We start from the raw sequence: 23,987 nt of genomic DNA, 5'->3' as shown, positions 1-23,987 counted from the left end.
TTTGGTGGTAGGTTGTTTCAGTCGATAATAGTTCTTGGGAAGAAGCTAAATTTGTGACAATCTGAAGAGGCAAAGATGGGCTGTAATTTTTGGGAATGATTCTGTCATTTGGGAATGATGAGTCTAACAAAAGAAATGTGAAGGTTTAATTAAAATGTTGGAAGTGCCCCATGGAGGATTTTATAAAGAAAAGTTAAACGAGAGATAGGTCGAAGAGAAGAGAGCGGTTGGATATTAAGTTGGGGGCCATTCAAGTATTACGTAAGCAGATTTTCAGCCATTTTTGACCCCCCTCCCCTCTTGTCAGCGAAACACTCACCCCCTCCCCCGTCAGCAAAATTTTGTCAGCAGCTTAGAATACTTCATATCTTCAAAAACGGATGATTGATGACGTAAGCAACCTTCAAACCCCTCCTCAACCTTGTCATCAAAAGTCAGCAAATTCCCCCCCCCCCCCCCATCGATGCTGACCTAATACTTGAATTACCCCTTGGCGCTTGAGTTCCGATATGAACACAGATGAAGACCAACAGTTAAAAATGAAGCGAGTGGACTTATTTTGGATAGATTCTAATTTGTCTATGTTGGTTTGGGTGTGGGGGGTCCCAATGCTTCACAGGCATAGGAGAGAGCAGGGAGAATATATGTCGAGTAGCACAAGTGACGGACATGACGGGTGGAGTTTTTCAGGTTACGGCGAAGGAAAATGAGTTTTTGAAGACATTTATATTAAAAATATAATCAACGTGAAGATTCCAGCGGAGATCGGAAGAGATTATACAAATATACATACAAATACAACGCCACAACAGGCAAATTGCCCAACGAGGTGGCTGACTTAAGAACATCATGGATCCCCGAGCCATTTTTTGGAGGCCCTACCTACTACTGCTACACCACACATGCACCCCGCCCCCGCGGAACCCCCCAACGAATCGGTACATGCGGGAATGTGCATGTACGTGTAGTGAAACCTGACGTGAAGTTTTTTTTTGTTTCTCTGTAATGCTTGTTATGTGTAGTGCTGCCACCTGCCACCAGTTTTTCCCATTATAATGCCCAGATATTTATAATGGGAAACCTTAGAGTTGTTTATCAAGTAAGGGAAATCGTGGGGAATTCTTTTATGGGTAACTTTCATAAAAACAGTTTTTGAGAAGTTGAGGGGCAATTCCCAGGTTGAGCGCCATTCGGAAATAATGTTAATGTCGGCATATTGGTTGAATTTTTCAAGTCTTATCAAAACTTTTATGAAACTTCTGTTGTGTGTAACGCCGGCCTTAAAAAATGAATGCACTGTTTTATTGGAAATAACTGCCCCCCGTCGCCTCGACCAAGTTCTAACCCTGGCTACATGGCAACTGGCAAAGCTGTGCTTAAACTAACACCCCCTTAAATCCAGTCTTTAATGGGATGGTTTAATCTAGGTGTTTAGTAAACAATCTCTCTCAGGCACGAAATCTAACACAACGAGCCGAATCACCGCTATGCTCGCGAGCAACAGGGTTGAACATTGCCTGTTCTAGACGAAAAGATCGGGATCGTGAGAAATATGATTGGTCAACTGTCTATATTTCACCGGCCATTGAGAGAGATCTCATGAAATACATAAGAATTCTCGACATGATCCATTATGGACGTTGCGCCATGCAGTGCGATATACAGTTCGTGGTGTTTTTTTTTGTGGCACGTGTGCACTCGAGCAGCTCTTCCATCTCAATCATCTCGCTCTTGTGATGTTTGTAAAAAAAAAACCAACTAAGAAATCACATCTCTCTCTCTCTCTCTCTCATGACATGGAGGGGCGGAAATCCACATCCCATGCATTTCGTTAATTTCCATAATAAATGTATGCGGCGGCCAACGTGCATGTGTTGTCCGGTCTGATCCTCTTGCCGGAACATGCACACACGTTGCCACCACCACCACATCCATCGCGTCTTTCTTATTGTCGTTCTCTCTCACTCAAGTGTCGGTTATTTTCATTTTATTTTTCCACATTATAGTCGGTTTCGGGGCCCGGGGAGGGGAGGCCGCCGAAAAAAAAAAAGAAGCTAGATAGAGAAAGGTGTTGCATAATGGCCGACAGGTTTACATCAAGGTGGGGGGGGGGGGAAAGGGACATCACACAGAATCGAGCAGTCCGGCTATGATTGGGCCTCCCGTCCATTTTTTATTTCTCTTGAAAGGCGGGCCGCACTGCTATTATGGGCCCTGCCAGGTGTGCGTGCGTGACTAAATCCTCTTTGCCAGTTTTCTCCCTCCCTTCCCCCCCCCCACCTCCCATTAGCCGCGGTAGTGGCTTTTTTTTTTGCTTCTTACCTGGGCCTTACTTGCCCCCCCCCCCCTCCCCACATTACCTTGCCATGTCTCCATGTTCTGTAAGGTGTCATGAATGGAGCATTGGCCAATTATTATGAGCATGGGTTCTTTTTCTTTAAGGTTAGCCTCCCCGAGGGGTGATTCGGCCATTTTGTTCGACGCCCCCCCCCCCTCTCTGCCCTACCGTGCGCTTTTTCTTTCAATTTTTATTACATCTAGAGGTGTAAGAACTTTTTTTTTGTCCATTTGTAATTATTGCTAAAGGCCTATATTTTTGGTAGTTTGTCCAAAGGCTTCGTGTTCAGAAAATTAATTTAATGTAGGGAATGCAGGTTTCTCTCCGAACGAATTCACTTGATTGTTGGTGGGATTTAGAAAAAGATGACTTGAGACAGCGGTGGTTTTTAGTCGTCGCGAGCACCATCTATGCCAGTGACTCGCAAACGGTGAGCCGCGAGATCTTTCAGAGGTGCCGCGATATATATTCTAGGTATTATAAATTTCATGTTGAACGTAGTTGCAATATTAGTCGTGTCATTTTCAGGATGAGGTGTGCCATTGCAATCAACAGTGAAGTGGGCACAGGTTCTTGAGATTATTTGAAATTTCTAAAATGGGGGCCTTGCTTTCCTCCATGAGTACGAAATCGGGAACGAGCACCGATCACCATAAGCATGCTTCCGCTGGGATCCACATCGCTCGTCAGCTGGAGCATTGTTTCCCAGCCGCCCGGTACTTAGCGCTGATATCAGTCACACCGGGCCGTGATTAGTTCATTTCATCGTTTTTCCATTAGTCGTGTGTATAGGCGCCGGTACCTAGGGGCTGAGGCCATTTGAGTTCTCCACAATAAATTTTGTAAGAGGACTCATTCCCCGAATAATTTCCGAAAAACAATGTAATAAACCCTCTGTCCTGCGTACGTGCTTGAGTCACGTATATACGGGACGACCAGTAATTTTCAGCCGCCCCCCCCCCCAATGTTTTCTTCATGCCGGCGCCTTTGGTCGTGTGTGTGTAACCGGGCCTCCCACCCAAAAAGAAATCAGCCGGGCTTCCAAACATTGGAGAACCACTGAAAGCAAAATGAAAGATATCAAATATATCAAATTGAAACACAAAAACGTTAAAACTCTTATATAAAACCTAAACGTACAAAACTTTGAGAATCTCAGAATAATACGAATTGACGGATTAAAACACTAAAACATGCATGTTCGGAATTCACTGCATTCGAACCGTTCCAGTTTCATATTCTACATTTGCTTTGTCTTTTATTCATTTTATATTTTTAGTTTTTATATATTTTGTGTTCTTTGCAATTCGAGATTCTAAGTCTTACGCGGTTTTTGAAAACTACTAATATGTGTGTAAAACACAGAGACACGGAAAGGCAATGCATCTTTGTCATCTGTGCTCAAGTCTCCTGTCGGTCACGTATGCCTAGCATTTGCATGGATTCGCGTGTGAATGGGTCTGGGAGTGAGGCCGGGGAGGGGGGGGGGTGTTTCTGATAAGAATCAGTACTAAGGCTTGAAGATTTCAAAAAGAGCGTCTTTTTCTGAAGTTCTGATGTATGTTTTCATGTGTTCTGAATGCTAAATAGAGTCAACGGTCGTTATACCGACCCCCCCCCCCACATCGTCCTGGCGAAACGGACTAAAGGTGAACGTATGTTATAGTCGTCGTATTGAAAAATTTGGGACTTCTCGCCCACCGGTCGTTATAATTGAATGGTCGATACAACGTGGGGTGTCGTTATAACGAGCTTCGACTGTATATCTAATTTTTACAGAGTACGGCTTCTGTAATTCACGAATAAACATAAAACGATGTGGAAATGGGCAGGGAAAAAAACCGACAGGAAAAATTAAAAAAATGCATTTTTACCGAAAAAGTTTGAAATAGGCAAAAAAAAAAAGGCATTTAGGCTGAACTTCGGGGCTCTAGTCATCAATCTTCATAACGAGGGTGGCTTGCTTAACATGCATATAAGGTAGGCCCATGAGAAGAGGGGCCACAGAAAAATGAGAAGTAGTTGAACTTTTCGAGAATTGTAAGGCAGGGCCTCAGATAAATCACTTGGCCCGGGGGCCCAAGATGCTCTTAAGACTGCCCTGACGCCAGGTTTTTTTTAAGGGTATTCACAACTTGATGAATATGGCTTATTATTACTCCTTACTTTCATCCATTTTTATTTTGGCGTCATAATGACTAAATGTCGAAATTGTGGATGTTTCGATGTCATTAATTCAAGTGCTGAGATTTCCCATTCACGTAGGCAGATAGATGTCGCTGCATGCAATTCATCTCCAAGGTATTTCCCGTCCTTCTCCAGAATGATTAGCTCCCGTCCCAGTCCAGTTTATTAATTGTGTACTGCACGGGGACGCGAGATCCCCTCATTATAGAGGAATGGACCCCAGATTTTAATGAGAGCCTCTCCTTCTCCCACTTGAGAATTTCCCCCCTCTCTCTTGCCCCTCGTTTGTGCCACTTGAAAACACGAACTCCTCTCTCGTTGTTGTTCCATACAGTTCTTGGTATTGCTTTTCAAAAATCTTCCTCCCTGTCATTATAGCATATCCTCAGGGTGGAGTTTGGAAATAAAAAAAGTCACGATCGTCCGTTCGAGAGACTCCCAGGAAATCCCGCTTCTCCGAAAGTTTTCCAGGAGAACGAGCACGTTTCGCTCCTGGAATTGCTGAGTGGAGCGTCTCTTGACTCGATACAGTTGTACATTTATTGGTGAGATCGATTTTTTTTTTCTTTGTCCTGGTTTTTTCCTAGAAAATTCTTCTGATTTTATTTCCCACGCTGTGTATGGTTTGAGTGTTTCCAGGGGGAAAGAAAATATCGATCGCGTCGGAAGCAGCGTTTCTTGACATATTTGAAGCCAATATTCATTTTTTACGTAGGCTTTAAAACAATGCCCGTGTTCAACAGCTGGACTGGCAAAATCGGGAAAAAAAAACACATAGGGCCTTCCCAAATAATGCTTCTTTTTGCCTTTTTCATAGTGACCCTCTTTAATGTTGGCAGATATGCTGCTGTAAATTCCACACTTTTTCTGCTGCTCTCAGCCTGCAATTTAGTGACTACACGAGGAAAGTTTTAAGCTTCAACAACAATTTTTTTATTTCGCGAGTGACAAAACTTTGAGAATCATTGCCCAGCAGTTATGTTGGCGCATTTTTTCCGTTGGTGGCTTTCTTTACATGACTGTTTTTACACGGCTGCCCAGAATGATTTAAAGAGCCACCTCAAAGCACTGGACATGCACACATCAATGTCACCAGTTCTCCCCCGACGCCTCTGACAAAGGTTGCCATCGCTCCTAGGAGACGTGGGAGCACACTTTGAGAACCATGGCTATAGCCAATGACTGTATTTTTAGCAGTAATTTCTGGTTGGTTCCGAAACGTATCCCGTGGACTCATTAGTAACTTCTAACAGACCCCGTATAAGTCGATATAGGCTGTTATAACAGGGGTAGGGACGAATCATCGAGGATGTGCACGTAAAGTGAATAGGTGATCGCCCAAAAAGTTTTAGATATATTTCAGAAATTTCACTGGATTTCCTTGTTTCAGTATTTTGATTCAAACCCCCACTTTTTTTGTGAAAATCACAGTGCTTTAAAAAAAAGTGCCTTAAGTAGGCTTTCTTCCGATTTTCAGCAGGTGTAAAAACTCGTAAAAAGGGGAAACGTGTATTAAGAAATCGACTTAACAAAATATTTTTGCTTGTCGATGTTAAAATAACAGGTTTTTCAGGAAACGAGATATCTCGTCAATGCCTCTGAAAGGCTTGAAAACGCAGAAAACCATTTAACCCTCATTTAAAGAATCAAATAAGACCAACATTTTTATTCGTTAAATCGAGCAAAATCGAAATGTTGAAGTTGAGAATAACACAAATGTACGTATATACGGACTTCAAAAAAAAAAAATTCTAATTGGAGTTCGTTATATCGGGGTCGGCTGTATTTACCCCAGGGCTGGACAAATCGCAAAAAAATCTAGGTGCCAATTTTTTTTTTACTCGAAGGAGGAGGTCCAAAATAATGTGCTCGCCGCTTTTGACTTTTTCGATACGCTTTTTATACATTCCAAACATTTCATGCTGCTCTCAGCCTGCAGTTTAACTGCACAAAGAAAATTTTAGGGCCAATACTGTACCAATTTTTCAGTCGCCGTGGTGACCTGGCGCTTGGGATTTATCCAACATTGATTTACTCTCATGATTAGACGCACTGTATGGCATGTTTATCACTTTTGATGGATGTGACTAGAAACATCGTTTATGCAGAATTCTCATTATACAATAACACATACACATTTCACACACACAGTTTCCACATGTATAATCACATAATTCCCACATTCTAGAGTGGACTCTAGGCCGAAAGATACTTCGTTTTTGAATTAATTTATAGTGTAAAAAATAAGGTTTGCGGTTCTAACATCCCCCAAGCCAAGATTATAGTGTTATTTTACAGGAAAAAATGTAACCCCCCCCTCCCCCGAGAAAATTCTGGGTACGCCTATGGCCTCTCATATATATATATATATATATATATATATATATATATATATATATATATATATATATATATATATATATATATATATATATATATATAATATATATATATATATATATATAAGGTAGTGTTATCCAAATTGGGTGGCTCCACTTCCTTAAGGGTGCCCACGGCTGATCCGGTTGGGGGAGATAGGTTCACTTAAAAAAAATAAATTGGAAACTTCTGGTTCAGACGCCAGCCTGCCCAATTGACCTGCAAGCTCCCAGTTGGGAATCCAGAATTGAAGCTTGGGGGGGGGGGGGGAGGTTTTGTTCTTGATGCAGTTATTCGAAAGTCACACGCGGAGTAGAATTCGATTTTGAACTGATCGCATCCTAAATCTGGAGTTGAAGACGTGGTGTAACCGTCCCGACATTTTACCATGTTTCTCTCTGTACATCAACTAATCTCAACGGTATGTAAGTAGAGAAAGCCAATCTCTCTCTCTCTCTCTTCTGTTGGTAAGAGTCCTCCCACCTCTTCAATGATGTTTCCGTTTGGCCCGTGCTCTCTTTCTCTCTCTACAAAACTTCCAAATTGTACTAAAGAAGGACCCTTCTGTTGTAACAGTGATGCCTTTTGTGCCTTCTTTATTTTTTTCTTTTCTCACCGTGGACTTGCTTGAGAAAGACGGGGAGGGGGGTTATATAGCTTTTTCTTTCTTGCCCTTCTTTTCCAGCATCTAACATTAAGGGGGGGAGGGGTGGCGATGTTATAACCCCCTCTTCAAGTGCTGCAGAAGTCTCATCGTCTTTACAGAACGGAATGGGAAGGTAATGCATGCATGCATGTGTAAGTTTCCCTTCTCCGCTTGTATGTGTCTCCCAGACCGTAAGGAAGTTTTTTTGAACGTTGTGCAGGGTTGAAGAAAAGGTATGAGATTATTATATATGGTGGGGGGGGGGGGTGTGCTGCTGGAAGGAACGAAATGATAGCATTTATGCCGTTCCACCTATGTCTCCCCTTTTCTTGCCGCGGCAACCAGACGTGTAAATTATACTTTAATAATAGGTTACATGGCACCACAATTGATTTGGTCAGGTCTGGGGAAGGTTTCGGTCTTGTCACCTCCGAGAGATTTCCTTTGCTTCTTTTTCATTTTATTTTCTGGAATGTTCTTGCATGGGGGCATGTTTACAATCTGAGTTATGTGCGTTTTCTTCTCCTTCCCGTGAGGTGTTGTGAAGGTCAGAAATGTTTTTATTTTTCTCATTTTTTAAACCATTAAATCGAGGTTGTGTTGAATTTTTCGGACCAGAGTCGAGGCTTAGTTCGTTCGTCCTGGACTTGAGTATGCCGTAACGTTTTGGAGACCATACCTACAGAGGGGCATAGACTTGGTTGAGGGGGGCGCACAGAAGAGCTATGAAGAAAGACTTGATTTCTTGAATATGTTCAAATTACAGGAACGCGGGTGTCGGGAAGATATGATCAAAGTGTTTAAAATTTTCAATTGGATGGATAGGATGGACCATGAGTTATTAATACACCGTCGATTAACTGCTTCGACAAGAGGACGCCAGTATCGTTTAGTAAGAGACAATTCTAGTTGTGGTGTCACTGGGAGTTTTTCCTCTAATAGGGTTGTTAATAAATGAAATAGCTTATATATATCTCCTAGGGATCGTAAATTACACCACAATATACACGTTTAAAAAGAGTACGGTAGACGATTTTATAAGACAACCATAATCTTTTTTATCGGCAGTGTACTATTGAGTTTTAGTTCTTTCAGACACATCGTTGGCGATTTGCCTGTTGTGGCTTCTGTGAAGTTTCGTATTTTATATTCTTGTGGATTCATCCTTTCGTTCACAATCTATCATCTATCGCCAGATGCACAGATTAGAATTAACTGGATTTTTTTTTTTAATGCTAGTCATTCGTTTTCAGTTGCTGTACCACAATATTTGATGGGTGCGTACACAGAAATACAGTGAAATCTCTCTACAACGATACTTGATATGAGTCTGTCCTGTCCAATGGTTCTGTTTCTCTGGAGGCTAGGTGCCTTTACGCCTCCTGTAATCAAACTTAATGTAACACGCAGTTTCTGATTTTTGATCGGCCAGCAGTATGTTTGACCGCCATTAAACGCATCTGGAGTGAATATCCGGTATTTAGACCCCGGAAAGGCTGGAAATGAAAGGCGTATTTATCGGAAGAATCTTGTTAACGCCTTGAGCTGGTTTTTCAAAAGACGCCGCTGCAATCGGTGACATGCAGGTTTAATTAGGCACCTCTCGATTATGTTTCTCCCCCCCCCCCCCCCTAATTTATGAATTGAACGTATTCAGGCCATGTGCGTTTGGCGGGGCTGTACGAAGTCCTGTGTGACAGATGGTCATAATTTAGGAATGAGGGAAGTCGTTTTCAAATGTCTTGGCCATTGTGAAATATCGGCCATCCGGGAATATTTCCGTCTGTTTCCTCCGCTCATAAAGAGGTTTCTTTTCTTTTCTTTTTTTTCTGTCCTAATAGGAGCTTAATTGTCGTTCTCCACTCTCGGGATGTTTGTTGTCCGTAGCACAATGGCTGAATGCATTCCAGGCGAACACTGTACGTACGTACCTGGAGGCGTATTCCACTGTATTTTAGCATGAATGGCAGAAAGGCGGCAGATTATCCTACCGATGACGATAATAAAAAGAAAGAAGCTCGCAGAACAACACTCTTGGCTGTTGTAGGTCCCGTCAAAAAAAAAAAAAGCACATGTGGTCCTCCTTGATGGCCAAAAAAGACCGGCTCGGGGGCCTCCTGCGGCGCGTGGTGGTGGTACCTACTCTTGTGCCACTCCCTTCTTGTCGTTTGTTCGCCGAAAAGGGGGGGGGGGAATTGGAATGTCTTTTCTATTCATATTGTCCTCCTCGTTCCTTGTCGGACATCTTTTCTTGGCGTTGCTGCCCCGTGGGATTAGGATTTGTAACCTCGTTTTTGTAATTTTGGCTCTTGCGTTTTAATGGTTTTTAACTTGTGTGTGTCGAACCCTTTCGTTCTGTCTTGTGGTCCCACATATTGAGAATAATAGTAAAAATAACATTTAACAGTCGTCGACGAGGAAAAGCATGGTCTAGGCTTTTTCTCTCTGTCGGTGATGGTCCGATTGATGTTTTTTCGACTCTGTGATTTGAGGAATGTCCGTGTGGATTTTCGGCGCAAAGCTGCGTTGGCGCCTCGTCTTCGTGTTCATTCATTACCAGAACTCGTGTAAATAGTGTTTTTTTCCAAAGCCCTTTCTCGGATACTCCCGATGATGTGTGTGTGTACGTGCCTCATGGCTAAATGTTTTTCTCTTATGTTTGGATAACTATACGATTGAGGTAAGATTTGTTGATTTTTTTTTTTCCTTGCCCCGTGTATGGGATGTGTGGTGACAATCATGAGATTATTCATGCATAATATATTACGCAATCGATCTCTCATCGACCGACGAAACGAAATGACGTAAAAAATAGGGGGGGGGGGAACAATTGCCCATGCGATAAGCTAGGAGCAATTTGTGTGTTTGAAAGGGCAGTATGGTGATAACATAGTAAATATTAATTTCGCTACTAAAGTAATGAATGTAAGTAGTTTTCCTCTGTTGGGACGAAAATATCTCAAATAATCACATTTGGTTTTATATCTCGTAAATTATTAATTTTAATTTGATAATTTATTTTTACCTTGTCGGGGGCCGCACAGGATCATCTCGCGGATGAGCAGTTTGGACAAGGGAATCAGAATAAAGTAATAGTTTTCACTTTAGAAAATTTGCCCAGGAATTTGTTAACGATAATGAAAACTGAGCATTTTACTTATCCCTCTAACCTAATTATGGTCAGTCTATCTAATAAGAAATATTGATACTTTATTTTGCGCGTTTTTTTTGTGCATGTTCCAAGATTGAAGAAATATGCTGTCACTTTTGTCTCAAAAATACGTTTTGCGTCATTGAGCCCATAAGTACCTTTCCCGTGTTCTCGTGGGATAAAACCTGATGTAAAAAACGCATTCATTGTTCAACTCCAATCGCCACGGGAAATTTTTTTTCAGTAGGTACTACCATAGGCTTGCGCAAAATTGCAAAATTTTCTCGAGGGGGGGGGGTTACGTTTTTTCCTGCGAAATAACACTATAATCTTGGCTCAAGGGGCGGGGGTTAGAACGTACGCCAATGTGTACTACCCTAATTGAGCGTACGTACCAATACAACATTGTTTTTAGCAATATTGTTAAGGGTCATTGTCGTCATTAGCTTGAAGGAACAGGCGAAAGTATTTGAAATTTGAGTAACTCGATAGCAGTCATACAACATCAGCCGATTTCTTGACGTTTCACATGCTCATTTATATATTTTGGTGGTGGGGGGGGGGGGGTGTTGTAGGCTGTAGTCGGTTCGGTAGTCCATACCTTTTCTTTTTATTTTTAGTTCGGTGAATCGGTTGTTAAATTTTGTTTGAAACCTACCCGTGGGGCATAATCCATGGCTTGACAAGTGCCAGGTCGATTAAAAAAATCAATTTTTGGGCGCCAATACTATATGATTGTTAAATTGGTCTCTCTCTAAGAATGACACTAAATATTCTGATTTCATGGCAGTGTGTCTTTCAACACGGGAAGAGATTAAGTTTGAAAGAAAATGCGTGTAGGGAAAGTTTATCTCGAGAGAAAAAAAAGAATTTTAGGTTTCCCTAAAAGAAATTTAGATCGAATCTAATTTTTTCCCCTCGGATTTTTCATGACTTGGTATGGGGGGGGGGGAGGGGGGTTGCAAGCTTCCAACTAAAGTAAGACCTCGGTATAAAGTCAACAACTTGAACGTTACTACATCTATAACGTGAGATTTTCAAGGTCCTTGCAGCAAATTAAGCAAGTTTCCTCGCTTATGGAGTTGTCAGTTTTATTCTGTTTCATAGAGCCGGGCTGGACAAATCCCACCCGCCAGGTCCCCATGGCGACTAAAAATTGGTATTGGCACCTAAAATTTTCTTTGCGTAGTTACTAAATTGCACGCTGAGAGCAGCACAAAATGGAGGGGGTGCCTTTGTAAATGGGAACGTTGGCGTACGCAAGGGGATTCTAACTCCCCCCCCCCCCCCCCCCCCGAGCCAAGATTATAGTTATTTTGCAGGATAAAACGTAAACCACCCCCTCAGAAGGGAAAAAAATGACCCTCCCCTCGAGAAAATTCTGCTTACTCCTGTGAATGGGAACAAAGAAAACCGTTATAAAATAATCGAATTTCAAAGTTGCGTGGGGGGGGGCGAAAATCCCCTAGATACGGCCCTGAGAAAAAAATTTTTTACACGTTTTCCGGGTAAAAAGATTGGGGCACCTGAAATTTTTTTTCTGGCTCCTAAATTTCTTTTGGGATTCGTCCAGTCCTACCGTAGGTGGTGTGATGTTATGTGGAGTTCTGACCGTATGAACAGGTGATTATAAATTCATGGGATAAACTTCATGAGGATACGTAGGATTTCGCGGTATCAAAAGCTTGGAATTTTTTTTTTCTCGTTGGCGTTGCAACAAAAATTGGCGTTGTGTTTGTTTGGATTCCTTGTGAGTGAGGCAGTGACTTGGGCTCGGTGCTGATATAGGCATCGTCGTCCAAAAAGTGACCCTTTTACTTCTGACACAAGTTGGGAAAAGAAATATTATTTATTTTTTCGCATGGCGTAAAAAAAACTATATGCTCCTCTCAACCTACTATTATTTTGCCTACCATTCCATCGCCTCTCTTTTATAAATGCTGGCCTATGGAAGCCGGTACCGCCTGGGAAGAGAGATCCCCACCTTATTTTCCCGCCTTTTCTTCCCCCACGGCTGCCATGAAAATGCTTATTTCTTCTCTTTTTCTCCCGCAATGTATATATATTTTCTCTTCGGAACGTGGCGGGGGGGGGGGGGGGGCGCTAGAGAAGTGGATAGTGATAGCGTACGTTTATATATGTATGGTGGAAAAAAATGTGCTGGAAATCAATTTTAACCTATAATTACTGTAAGAACGCCGAGAGTTTGTAGTTTTTCACCTCACCGGTCGCGCCTTTGGGGTCTTATGTTATTCTCTCTCTCTCACACACACACGTCTTGCCTGCCTACCGTGTCATGTATTTTCGGCCCGATTTTGAGGGGGGGGGGGAGAAGATGTTATTTTTCTCGCGCATGCGTTGTCTTACGAGATTAGCGCTGGAACAAATCGGGAATTTTTTATTTTTATTTTTCTGTTGAAGTGCCCTGTGTAGGGCTGATTGGTTTTGGTTCGGGGGGGGGGGGCTTAATTAAAGATACGTGCCGGCCTTAGGCCATATTGAGTTTCGCTTGCTGTCTGTGTATCTTGATTCCCGTTGCGTGGCTGTGTGTGTGTTACCTGTATTGATGATTTTGACAGGGACCCTATGTAATTTGTGTTGCAGTTTGATTAAATAAATGACAAAACATTCAATGATGTTATTTAGTAAGCCAACGCTATTCTGGAAACCATCAGTCCTCAGATCTTGCTATCTATTAACTGGAAATTTGTTCAGGTGCTAGTTCATAAAGTTATAGAAACTTTGAGAATGAAATCACTTATTTCGTGCACTTGCATTAATGTCAAGTCCTCTACAAGGGTGGGCTCGACACAGCTCCAGCCCCGGACTGTATTCCCCTTAAAACTTTTCTTTTTTCACTTAAATTAACTGTAGCAATGACCCCAATGTATCTGCCTTGGGGGATGGGGGCACTGCAAAATATTTCAGCCTAGGGGCCCTCACAGGATATGGGCATGACCACCGCATCCTGGAGCAGGGCCCCCAGACCAGATTTTTCACGAGTTGCTCTACAGTGAACATATAGCGTAAAAAAACAAAAAATGATGAGAATGGTCCCGGGCCCCAGGGCTGGAGCCCCATCAGCCCCCACCCTTGGGGGGGGCATGTTTAGTAGTGATCCTTTGAGATTAGAGGTCTATCTGGTTGCAGAAATCTTTGGCTCTTGTCACTGTTTTCAATATGGGGAGATTTTCAACCATAAATATATATATATATTTTGATTTAGTTAGATTCAACAAGGCCACTCGCTAACTTTTAAATCCATAAAATCTGTAGTTTTTTTGTTCCATCAAATTGGAGCTTTAGAAATCCTGTAGCTTCCACTTTTAACATTTTGCAAAAAGAAATAGTCATGAAAAACCTTGCAATCGGGAAATTTTGATGAATGTTAGTTAGGTACACATTTTCCAATGTGTACCCAGTTGGTTTGAAATTCTACGAAGGAATGTGTACGAGATGCGTGTATGGTTAAGTAGTAGTTGAAGTTGGGAACAAAAAAATAAGTCGTACTAAGGTGGGAAACATCCTAAACAATGTGTGCATCTGCTGCAGCACGAAAAGGGGTCACTCAATGTCGCGAAAAAATCCAATAGGCCTATGATGTTTTCAACAGCAACAACAAAAAAAAAAATCTTGGTTCTCCTTAGAACTTTGGCCTATGCCTAACATTTTTTTCTTTTAAATTTGTGGGAGACCCAGTATTAAATTGATCTCAGAAAATCTCACCAATTTTCATATTCCATTCCGTGAGACTCAGGCGACTCCATCCAGGGCCTCAAGAGGGACCAGAGTCAGAAATGTAAACTGAAGGTTTATTGATACTGCATGCGCCAGATTTTTAATCTGAATTGAAGTGAAAAAAGAAACTTTTAAAAACATTTTGTATGTGCATGTGCAGTTTTGTTGTTTTCTTTGAAATTTATTTAAGGAAATACACCAGAGATAGAGTTGTATGAAAGTTGATTTCATCATTTGTCAGGGCTTGTAAAATGCCAGATAATGCCAAAAAATTGGTGTTGTGGCCTAAAGTTTTATCTGTGTACAGTCTGAGGGCAACACAAACACCCCCCCCCCCCTCCAGTATTACAGATCATGCATTTGCAAAAGAAGTTTAAGTGGCAGATAGAAATCATGAAACCCCTTCAAAATGCCATATCTTTTTTTAATTGAGTAAATTTTCTTGGGATTTTCACCTGGTACGAACTAAAGGGTACAGGGAAAACTTTTCTATTGAGAAATCATTTTTACAAAATTTCTGTGCTTCTCAATGCCAAAATAGTAGGTTTTTATGGAGGCGAGATATCTTGTCATTGCCTTTTTGAAGGGTTAAAATTGGTCAGTCAATGAGTTTGAAGAAGAGCCTTGAAGTTATTAAAATTTGATTCTCTCTCTCAACATATGAGTGCACATATGTCCTGTTCACATGGGAAATGAAAATCCTGGTATTCTTCACTCTTCAACAGAGAAAAAAAAAGCAAAGGATTATGGGAAAGGGGGGTGTGAAACCCAAGATCCCACCAAAGAAGATTGTGTAAATCTTTTTTCTCCCGTTTTTCAATGCGAGAGGGAAAAAGTTGTCAATCAAGTTAATATGCACCCCATTATTTAACAATCTGGCTCATGTAAACAGGACCATACTTATTGGGTAACAGTTGATAAAAGAATAATTGCCACATTTTAATCTAAATGTTATTATACCATCAAGCCCCCAAAACAGAATGTTTAGCACTATTCTGTGACGAGTCCTCGGCTGACTGGAAATGTTCTGCGGTAAAAAACCCCATGCATGTAATAGTGTTTTTTGAACTTTTTCTTAAAATTCTTCCAAATTGTTCTGCAATAGCACTAATTGTTGCAGATTTTGGCACATTCTGCTTTGGGACCAACAAGTTTGAGTATGACTGTTGATTAAACATAACATAAGTGCAAATTCTTGTCTTGCATTTGTTTACAAATATGTAACATGCAGGCGCTTATTCAGTGTTGATAGCAAATATATATAAATAGTATGAATATATAGCGAAATCTGTCTAAGAGAAAGACAGACACTAAGAACGGAAACCTGCAGTGAACAGAATCAAAAGATAGTTTGTTCTCAATTAGTGATGTGCTGGGCTATCTTAAGAGCATCATGGGTCCCCGGGCCAAGTGGTTTTTCTAAGGCTCTACCTTGCAAATTCTAGAAAATTTCAACTGGATCACACATTTTTTTTTGAGGACTTCTTCTCGTGAGGACTACGTGCAGTGCCCACAGGGCCGCAACTAGGGGGGTGCAGGCAGGTCTGGGTGCTGGACTAGAGGGGATGCAAATTCAACTCTTTAACCTCTCCTTCAACATTATGAGGGGGGGGGTGCCAAAATGCATGCCTGCCCTGGTTGACCAAGCATCTAGTTGTGGCCCTGAATGCCAGGGTGTGTTCATGTGTTTTGACGGCACAGGTTATGCGCCCCTTTATAAAATGGAATATTATTCAGTCCCTTTATAAAATGGAATATTATTTCAGTCTCTTGGCATTCCGTTTTGTACGTCTTTTACTGTGTTTACATATGTTTATGAAAATTTGAGGTTTCAGGCCCCAAAGCAGAATGTACCAAAAACTTTTATATAAATCGCAGAACAATTGCTCAGGTTAGCTCAATTTGAATGGCAGCTTAAATCTCGATTTAAATCACATGATTGTTTTCTAAAAATCACCGATTTAAATCAGATACTTCTGTTATATAAAGAAATTTTGAATAATGTGATTTTTTTTAACTTGTATGATGTAATAAAAGTAAATAAGAGATAAAATAAGAATTCATATTTTAATTATTTACGCATCAATAAATATTTGAATGTCAAAGATATTTGTTTTTTGGGAGAAGTGTCAAGTTGCTAGGACTCATTCAATTTTTCTCAGAAGATTATTTTAGAGCAGTGTTTCCCAAAGTGGGCAATATCGCCCCCTGGTGGGCGATGGAATGATCCAAAGGGGGGGGGGGCGATAGAAGCTACTAATTTAACATAGGATCCTATGGGTTTACTTGAGTTGGGGGGGCGATGAAAGGAAAAATTCTGATGAAGGGGGCGATGGGACAAAAAGTTTGGGTGACTATGTTTTAGAGAAAGGGGTTATTCAAGTATTAAGTTAGAATCGATTGGGGTTTCTGATTTGCTAACTTTTGATGACAAGGGGGAGGGGGGTTTGGATAATGCTTACGTCATCAACCACCCTTTATGAATATATGAAATATTCTTAATGTGTGACATCTTATTCGGTGCGCCAAAAATTGAAAAAATTTTCGATACTTATTGAGCACCTGAACTAGCATTCTCCCTATTGATAAGTCCCCCTTACAGAGACACTTTAGTGATGTCTCACAGATCCTTCAAGTGCTCTGGAAATGTTTCCGGGCCGCTAAACTGCTCTGGAACTGTGCCACGCATCACTCAAGTGATCCGTAATTATGTCACGGATCACTTAAGTAATCTGGGAATGTTCCGCGGGTGACTTGAGTGATTTAGAACTGCATTGGGGGCCGCTTAAGTGCTCTAAAACTGCCACATGTCACTCAAGGGATCTCTAAATGTGCCATGGATCATTTAAGTGTTCTGGAACTGTGTTGTGGGTTACTTAATTGGTCTTTGAGGCCTACTTCAGTGACCTGAAAGTGTGTCACGGCCACTCAAATGATCTGGGATTATGCCACGGGTCATTTAAGCAATTTGTAAATGTGCCGCTTACTTCATTTTTACAAAATTAGGTTTGGGGGGGGGGCAAGCCACATCAGATAACCTTCAGGGCCACATTTTGTCTGCGGGCTAAGGGTCATATATGTCTTAAAGGGTGGGTTGCAATGAATTTTTTAAAGAGAAATTTAGAGTTCTTACCTTTCAAATAGTATTGAAATTAACAGAAATGTTGATTACAATAGCATATAAAAGGTATTTTCTTTCAAAATTTAAATTTTTTTCGTCGGGGAGGCACACGAGCCCCCTATCCCCCCCCCTCCTCCTGCATACGTTTCTGATCCCACCAATATGCGTTAGGAGGTAGGGGGCAGTGATGACAACATTTCGCTGACAAGGGGGGGGGGGGTCAGAAAAGGCTAAAAATTTGCTTACGTAATACTTGAACAGCCCGAAAGAGGTTTCTTAAGTCTCCTCAAAGAGCATTCTTTCTCGTGAAGAAAGTGAAGTTGTTAAAGAGAGTGTTATACAGTAATAATCAAAAAGACATGGGACATATTTTGCTTCCTGAATGTGACAATTATTCCCATAGATAGTGTATTGGCTACTTCCACAAAGCCTGTAGTAAATTTCCATTCTGGGGATAAAAATCTTGTCCGAAAGATATTACTTCATAATATTTAAATTGATTATATTAATGAATGTTAGTTGCATATGTAAATATTGGATTTTCTTTTTTATCAAGTACAAATTTTAATATTGTTTTAAACATAGAACGATTTGTTCTTAGATATTGTTTCATATGATAAATGGGATTTATAGTAGTTCAGTATGCTAATGTGATTTATTTAAAAGAAAGATCTTTAGAGCTTAATATTGCCTATAAGTTGAAATGCGGGAACTATAATTGTTATGGAAACTATTTAACACCCCCAATAAGTCAACATTTCAAACTTAAAATGTGTGAGTAAATATTGAATCTAAATAAAGAAATCGGGGGGGCGGGGGTTATTTGATTTTTTTTTTTCAACCCTTGACTTGATAAAGGGTAAAATTACCAGAAATTTTCAATAATTATTATGGATTATACTATTATATACTCTATGCATATAAATAAATTTTTGTTCCGTGTATGACTGTGCACTTATTTTATTTACAAAGTTCGATGATGTCTATAAAATTGGTGTTAGTCTGATTTCTATGCTTAAAAAATATATTTATCTTTAGGATTTTAAATATCGTTCAGTCATATTTAGCCACAATATTTAAATTTAAAAATTTATTATTTAAATTTTAGAGACAATATTTAAAAAAATTGATTTGAATCAAAAAAAATTAAATTTTTTTTTTAAAATCATGATTTTCATCAACACTGATCTTGAAAGAATACTTTCAAGAAAATAAAATGTTAAAATTTTTTTACCACAAAACATTCTCAGCGAGCCAAGGGCTCCTTGCAGAAAGATGCAAAACATTCTGCTTTGAGGGTCATCGGGAATGTCAAATCATGTGAGATTTACTATCATTTTTGAATTGCTGTGAAATCTGAATATGATGATACTCCGTAGACTAAGAAAAAAATTTTATGTTAAGGGATTATCGTTATATTGACGAGTATAGATCTTCCAAATGAGACTTTTTCTTTCAAACCGAACACAACTCAAGTCTATCACCATGGATAATTTGCTACCTAATGAGTTGTGCTGGGAGTGTAAGTATGTGTACCTAACAGCCTAAGTGCGAATCTTGTGTTGCCTGATTTTTCATTGCTACCATCTATATTTCAGAAGTGAAACATAATGATTGAATATTTGTCGGGGTTTCATCTAGATGAAAAATTCCTTTAACAATGGGGAAAAAAAGCTTTAGTAAAATGATAATGATTGATAGATGGATGTCTACTCGTTTCGTACTTCCTGTACATATTTTTGCGAAAGTAGCAACTACTACTTCTTTCGCATTCTAAGATTTTCTTTTGCATTTTGCAAAAAATGTGACCGTAGCTTCAACCCCCTGATATTTGTATCGTTTGTAAGCCTGTTGCTGTCTGTTCCAAGACTTTTTAATGGGGAGGTCGGCTTGCCTTCACACCTCAAAGTTGGGAGCCACAAGAAAACAACTTCAGTCGAATGAGACCTGAAAAAATATTGTTGTTGATGGATTTATTGTTATATATTGAATAAATCATTGTAGTGAAGTTTCATTGTATATGCAAGCTATTCATCAGCAAAATTAATATTATGATGTGTTACATTTTATCTTACAGACTATATTTTTTCTTTTCATTATGGCAGGCTAAATTTGTGTTCTTTCGTCCTGAGATGAATATGTGGTGGCTCTGAAAAGAAAAAAAAAAGGAGGAAGGAGGCAGAATCTTCGTGATGAACAGGGAGGCAGAGCTCAGTTCTCGGGCTATCGCTGCACAGTCACCGCATCGTCTTCCCGCTGATGGTCAAGAACAATTAGCTTCTATCAGGGAAGCAGAGGTCCCGAAAAAAACGCAGGACACACTTTTCTTGCAAATGGCAGCTAGGCCTTCTTCCCCTGTGACAGAATGGGACTGCAAAAGTAACAGTGGCGCCGACACCAGTGATAGCCCAGTCCCATCTGGGACGCCACCTTATACAAAGTGGGCAGAAGGTCTACATAACCTGTTGGAGGATCACGATGGTGTCAAACTTTTCGGACAGTACCTTAAAGAGGAAGTGCAGGATACCAGCAGTCTCGACTTCCTGCTGGCTTGCCAGGGTATCAGGAATCAAGTGGACCCAAATCTTAAACTGAACATGATAAAAGTATTATACAGGAATTATGTGCGGGCTTCTTCATCAAAACTGGGGATCAGACCCGAAACGAAAGACGTCATAGACAGTAAGATGTCAAATAAAACTGAACTAGACGAGACTGTGTTTGATGCGGCTTGTAAAGATGTTGAGTTCAGGATGGTGAAGACTACATATCCAAATTTCTTGAGGTCGGACATATACATCCAGTTTGTGCAGATGGCACAAGAAGGATGCAGGACACCAGACAGAGTGTCTTTTCCGGACAGTGACAGCAGTGTGAGTTGCTTATCAGACAGTGAGCCCCCGAGGATAGACATGCTGCCTGTAGTGTTTGAAGAGAGTGAGTTGGAGCAATCAGTTTGCAACAGGTTCTCTATTTCAGAAACAGTAGCTTTACCAACGAGACGTTTAATGAGCCATCTCGGCAGGGCAAAATCCGAAAATAAGGCTGGGTAAGTAGTCTTTCGCGATCTATACATATATATAGTTTGCATTTAAAGCGCTTAGACTGTTGATTTTGTTTTAATCCCCCAAAATCACGTCACAAGCGTAATGTAAATTGTCACCATTACGCTAAATAAATATTAAAAAAAACTTCATATTTTTGGGAGGACTGAATTCACCAAACAGTCCGTATCAGTTCAGCTTTTCAGCATTCGAAATCAACGAGGTGAATCGTTTGCTTTGATCATGTGTCCCATTAAGTCTGTATATCCCGTTTCGTATCCAGTAGTGGTTTTTTTTGTTACTGTGATTCAATTTGAGACTACAGTCGCCTCCCCCCGGTATTCTCAGTGTTTACGTTCCAGGGTGACCGCGAATACGGAAATCTGCAAATAACTGAAACCATAGTTTTTTCTCATCTTGTTTATTGAACATCATGGGAAGAACAGGGGTGACACAGAAGGGAATGTAAAAGAGGGTGCAGCAGTTGTTGGTGATGTTTTCTGAAAGAACATTGTGATTTCTGTTTGCCGTTTCTTCTTTATATCAACTTTATATCATCAAGTATGTTCGAATATGTTGACAAGGCTTCCTCTACTAATTTTTCTACATGGGAAGAACCTGCCATAGAGGGATCTATGTCAGAAAATAATGTATTGCTGATTTGAACTTGCAAAGCCCTTCCGCTATGGTGAACTTGTCGTCCACTTCTTTATCTTGATCTTCATCTGGTACCACCTTGTTTCACGAGCAGTCAGTTGCATTAATTCCTCCTCTATCAATGCCTCTGAATTGCTATTGATTAGCTGTTTGACTTCCTCTACATCCACATCATTGAACCCTTCTCCACCCACCTGTTTCGCTAACGTGACAATGTCTTCTATAATCTCTTCAGTTGACTCTGTAGAAAGGGTTGTCCTATAGCGCTCATTGTGGCTAAAGGTTAATCCATCCCAAGTTGACAATTTCTCTCTTAAGAGCTGCCATGGCTCTAGTGATGACAGTAATGGCATTAGCGACAGTGTAATTCTTCCATACCTTCAAGATATTTTCTGCATTTGCATCTTCTATTGCATCCACTATCATCTCCATTGTGTCATATGTATAGTGAGCCTTAAATACTCTCATTACCTCTGATCAAGGGGTGGAATGATGTTGTATTTGGAGGCATATAAAGAAGGACTTCCACACCATCAGTTTTGAACTCATTGATATCTGGGTGTCCAGTAGTATTTATTATTCAGTATCAAAAAAACTTTGAATGGCATGTCTTCCCTCTCAAGGTACTTCCGGAACGAAACACCATTTAAACCAGTGTTTCCCAAAGTGGGAAATATCGCCCCCTGGTGGGCGATGGAAAGGTCCAAGGGGGCGATAGAAGCCATGGGTATAACATGGGATCCTATGGGTTCGCTTGAGTTGGGGGGCGATGAGAGAAAAATTTCTCTGAAGAAGGGGGCGATGGAACAAAAAGTTTGGGAAACTATGATTTAAACCAATCTTGGAAAAGGGTTTTCATAGTCCAAGCTTTTTTTATTGTTTATTCAAAATACTCTGAGCTTTGACTTATCCTTTCCCTTCAACGTAGATTTGAAATGACGGTGGGCTTATGTGCCCATACGCATTTGCACAAAACAATATAGTAAGTACATCTTTACTTGTCTTAAAACCAGTGGCTCACTTTTCTTCTTGGGTGATAAATGTTCTTTGTGGTATTTCCCCCCCCAAAGCAGAATGTTCAGCACTGTTCTGCGACTAGCCCTTGGCTGACTGGAAATGTTCTGCTGTAAAAATCCCCATATATGTAATAGTGTTTTTTGCACTTTTCTTAAAATTCTTCCGAATTGTTCTGCAGCATCGCTAATTGTTCTGCGACGAACGTCACAGATTTTGGCACATTCTGCTTTGGGGGTATTTCCTTCCAAAATAGTAGAGTTTCGTCAGTGTTAAACACCGGCTGAGGTGCATAACCCTTCTACCAACCTCTCCAACTCTCATTCTCCAAAGTTGGCAGCTATGCTATCAGGTTTTTTTTGTCTTTAGCTTTAAAAAAACCATACTGTTTTGAACGCTTATACTTGATTGAGACATGAATGAAAGCGCATGCATTCGCCTTGTTTATATGAAGAAATGCTGGTATTCCAGGGGCAATACATTTTTTATGCTGATAAATTTTTTTCTATTAACTGGGGCAAAGAGATATGAACTTTATGTATTCACCGAAAACAGTATAATTTTTTTGTACCTCCCTTATAACAGGCTGGGGGATAAAAGCTGTGAAGGTGGTGAATTTCCGAAAAATGAATTGTATGTTGCATGAGGGCTTGGTAAATCTCAGCGTCAGGTCACCATTGTGACTGAAAATTTGTATCAGCACCTAGAATTTTCTTTGTGTGATTATTGGCCCCATGAATAAAAATATACTTGGATCCCAAAATACTTGACTGCACATAATTTTTTTTGTCAAGTAGTGCTTGACCTGACGTTTTCAAGACCTGACTATATTTTCCCATCACTCTATAAAAGTTTCCTATCTTAGTCCGGGATTGCACTATAAAAGTTTTATAAAAATTCTTTCATAAAACTGGAAAAATGTAATCAATAATAAACTTATTGGTTACATTCGAACAAATGCAACTGATCAGCTTATTGGTCGCATTTGTCAAGTTTTATAAAATAATTTTGATAAAACTTTTATAGTGAATTCCAGCCTTAGGCAGAGTTGGACAAATCCCAGTCAACATGGCGACTGAAAAAATTGCTATTGGCACCTAAAATATTCTCTGTGTAGTTATTAAATTGCAGACTGAGAGCAGCACAAAATGTTTGGAATTCCTAGCAGCATATCTGCCAACATGAAAAAGGGAAAAAGGATCACTATGTCCTGAAAAAGTCAAAAGAAACATTATTTTGGACCATTTTCTTCTCTTGCCTAGATTTTTTATTGGTCATTTGTCCAGCCCTGATCTTAGGTTTTAGATCTAGAATCGCCCTTTCTAAACAAGGATTGTGAATGAACAAAACCTTACCGATTAAACTATGAAAAGGCCTGATTAAGGTATATGTGTGGTGCACCGCACTATACGGATCAGAGACATGGACCATAAACAAGAGAGAGACAAAACCATTGGAAGCGCTGGAGATGTGGTGTGGAAGGCGCATAAGCTGGGCACTTAAAAATTCCCAAGTACTACCACAAGTTGTAGAGTGTCATTAAATCCTGAAAAGGATTAAATACAGATGCCCACTCTGGTTGGGACCATGTTCTCCATTGTGGCGGGTTTCTGCAAGATGTGAGGGAAGGCACAATAGAAGGGAAAAGGCCCAGGATCACCCGGATCTCAACGCTACTAAATGACACAGGATGTACGAGCTATAACCAACTA

The 23,987-nt window shown here is 40.4% G+C and overlaps 1 protein-coding gene across 4 annotated transcripts in view; it reads left to right on the top strand.

Moving 5' to 3' along the window:
- LOC149068456 (axin-1-like) overlaps window positions 1–23,987 on the top strand; it is a 60,702-nt gene that overhangs the window by 14,690 nt on the left and 22,025 nt on the right. For 3 of the 4 annotated variants that reach the window (XM_089251938.1, XM_089251941.1, XM_089251940.1), the window contains exon 2: window positions 19,666–20,609. In XM_089251938.1, the coding sequence (XP_089108064.1) occupies window positions 19,753–20,609 (857 nt within the window). In that variant the 5' untranslated portion in view covers window positions 19,666–19,752. Of the gene's footprint in view, window positions 1–9,577; window positions 10,231–19,665; window positions 20,610–23,987 lie in introns of those variants that run through there. The other variant, XM_089251939.1, reaches the window with a different exon arrangement.

Source organism: Pholcus phalangioides, unplaced genomic scaffold (assembly GCF_987345545.1).
Source record: "Pholcus phalangioides strain wild (caught in Gottingen) unplaced genomic scaffold, Ppha-v1.0 ptg000027l_1, whole genome shotgun sequence".
Taxonomy (NCBI): Eukaryota; Metazoa; Arthropoda; class Arachnida; order Araneae; family Pholcidae; genus Pholcus; species Pholcus phalangioides.
The sequence above is the reverse complement of the archived record's forward strand: the minus strand, read 5'-3'. Positions and strand labels throughout refer to the sequence as shown.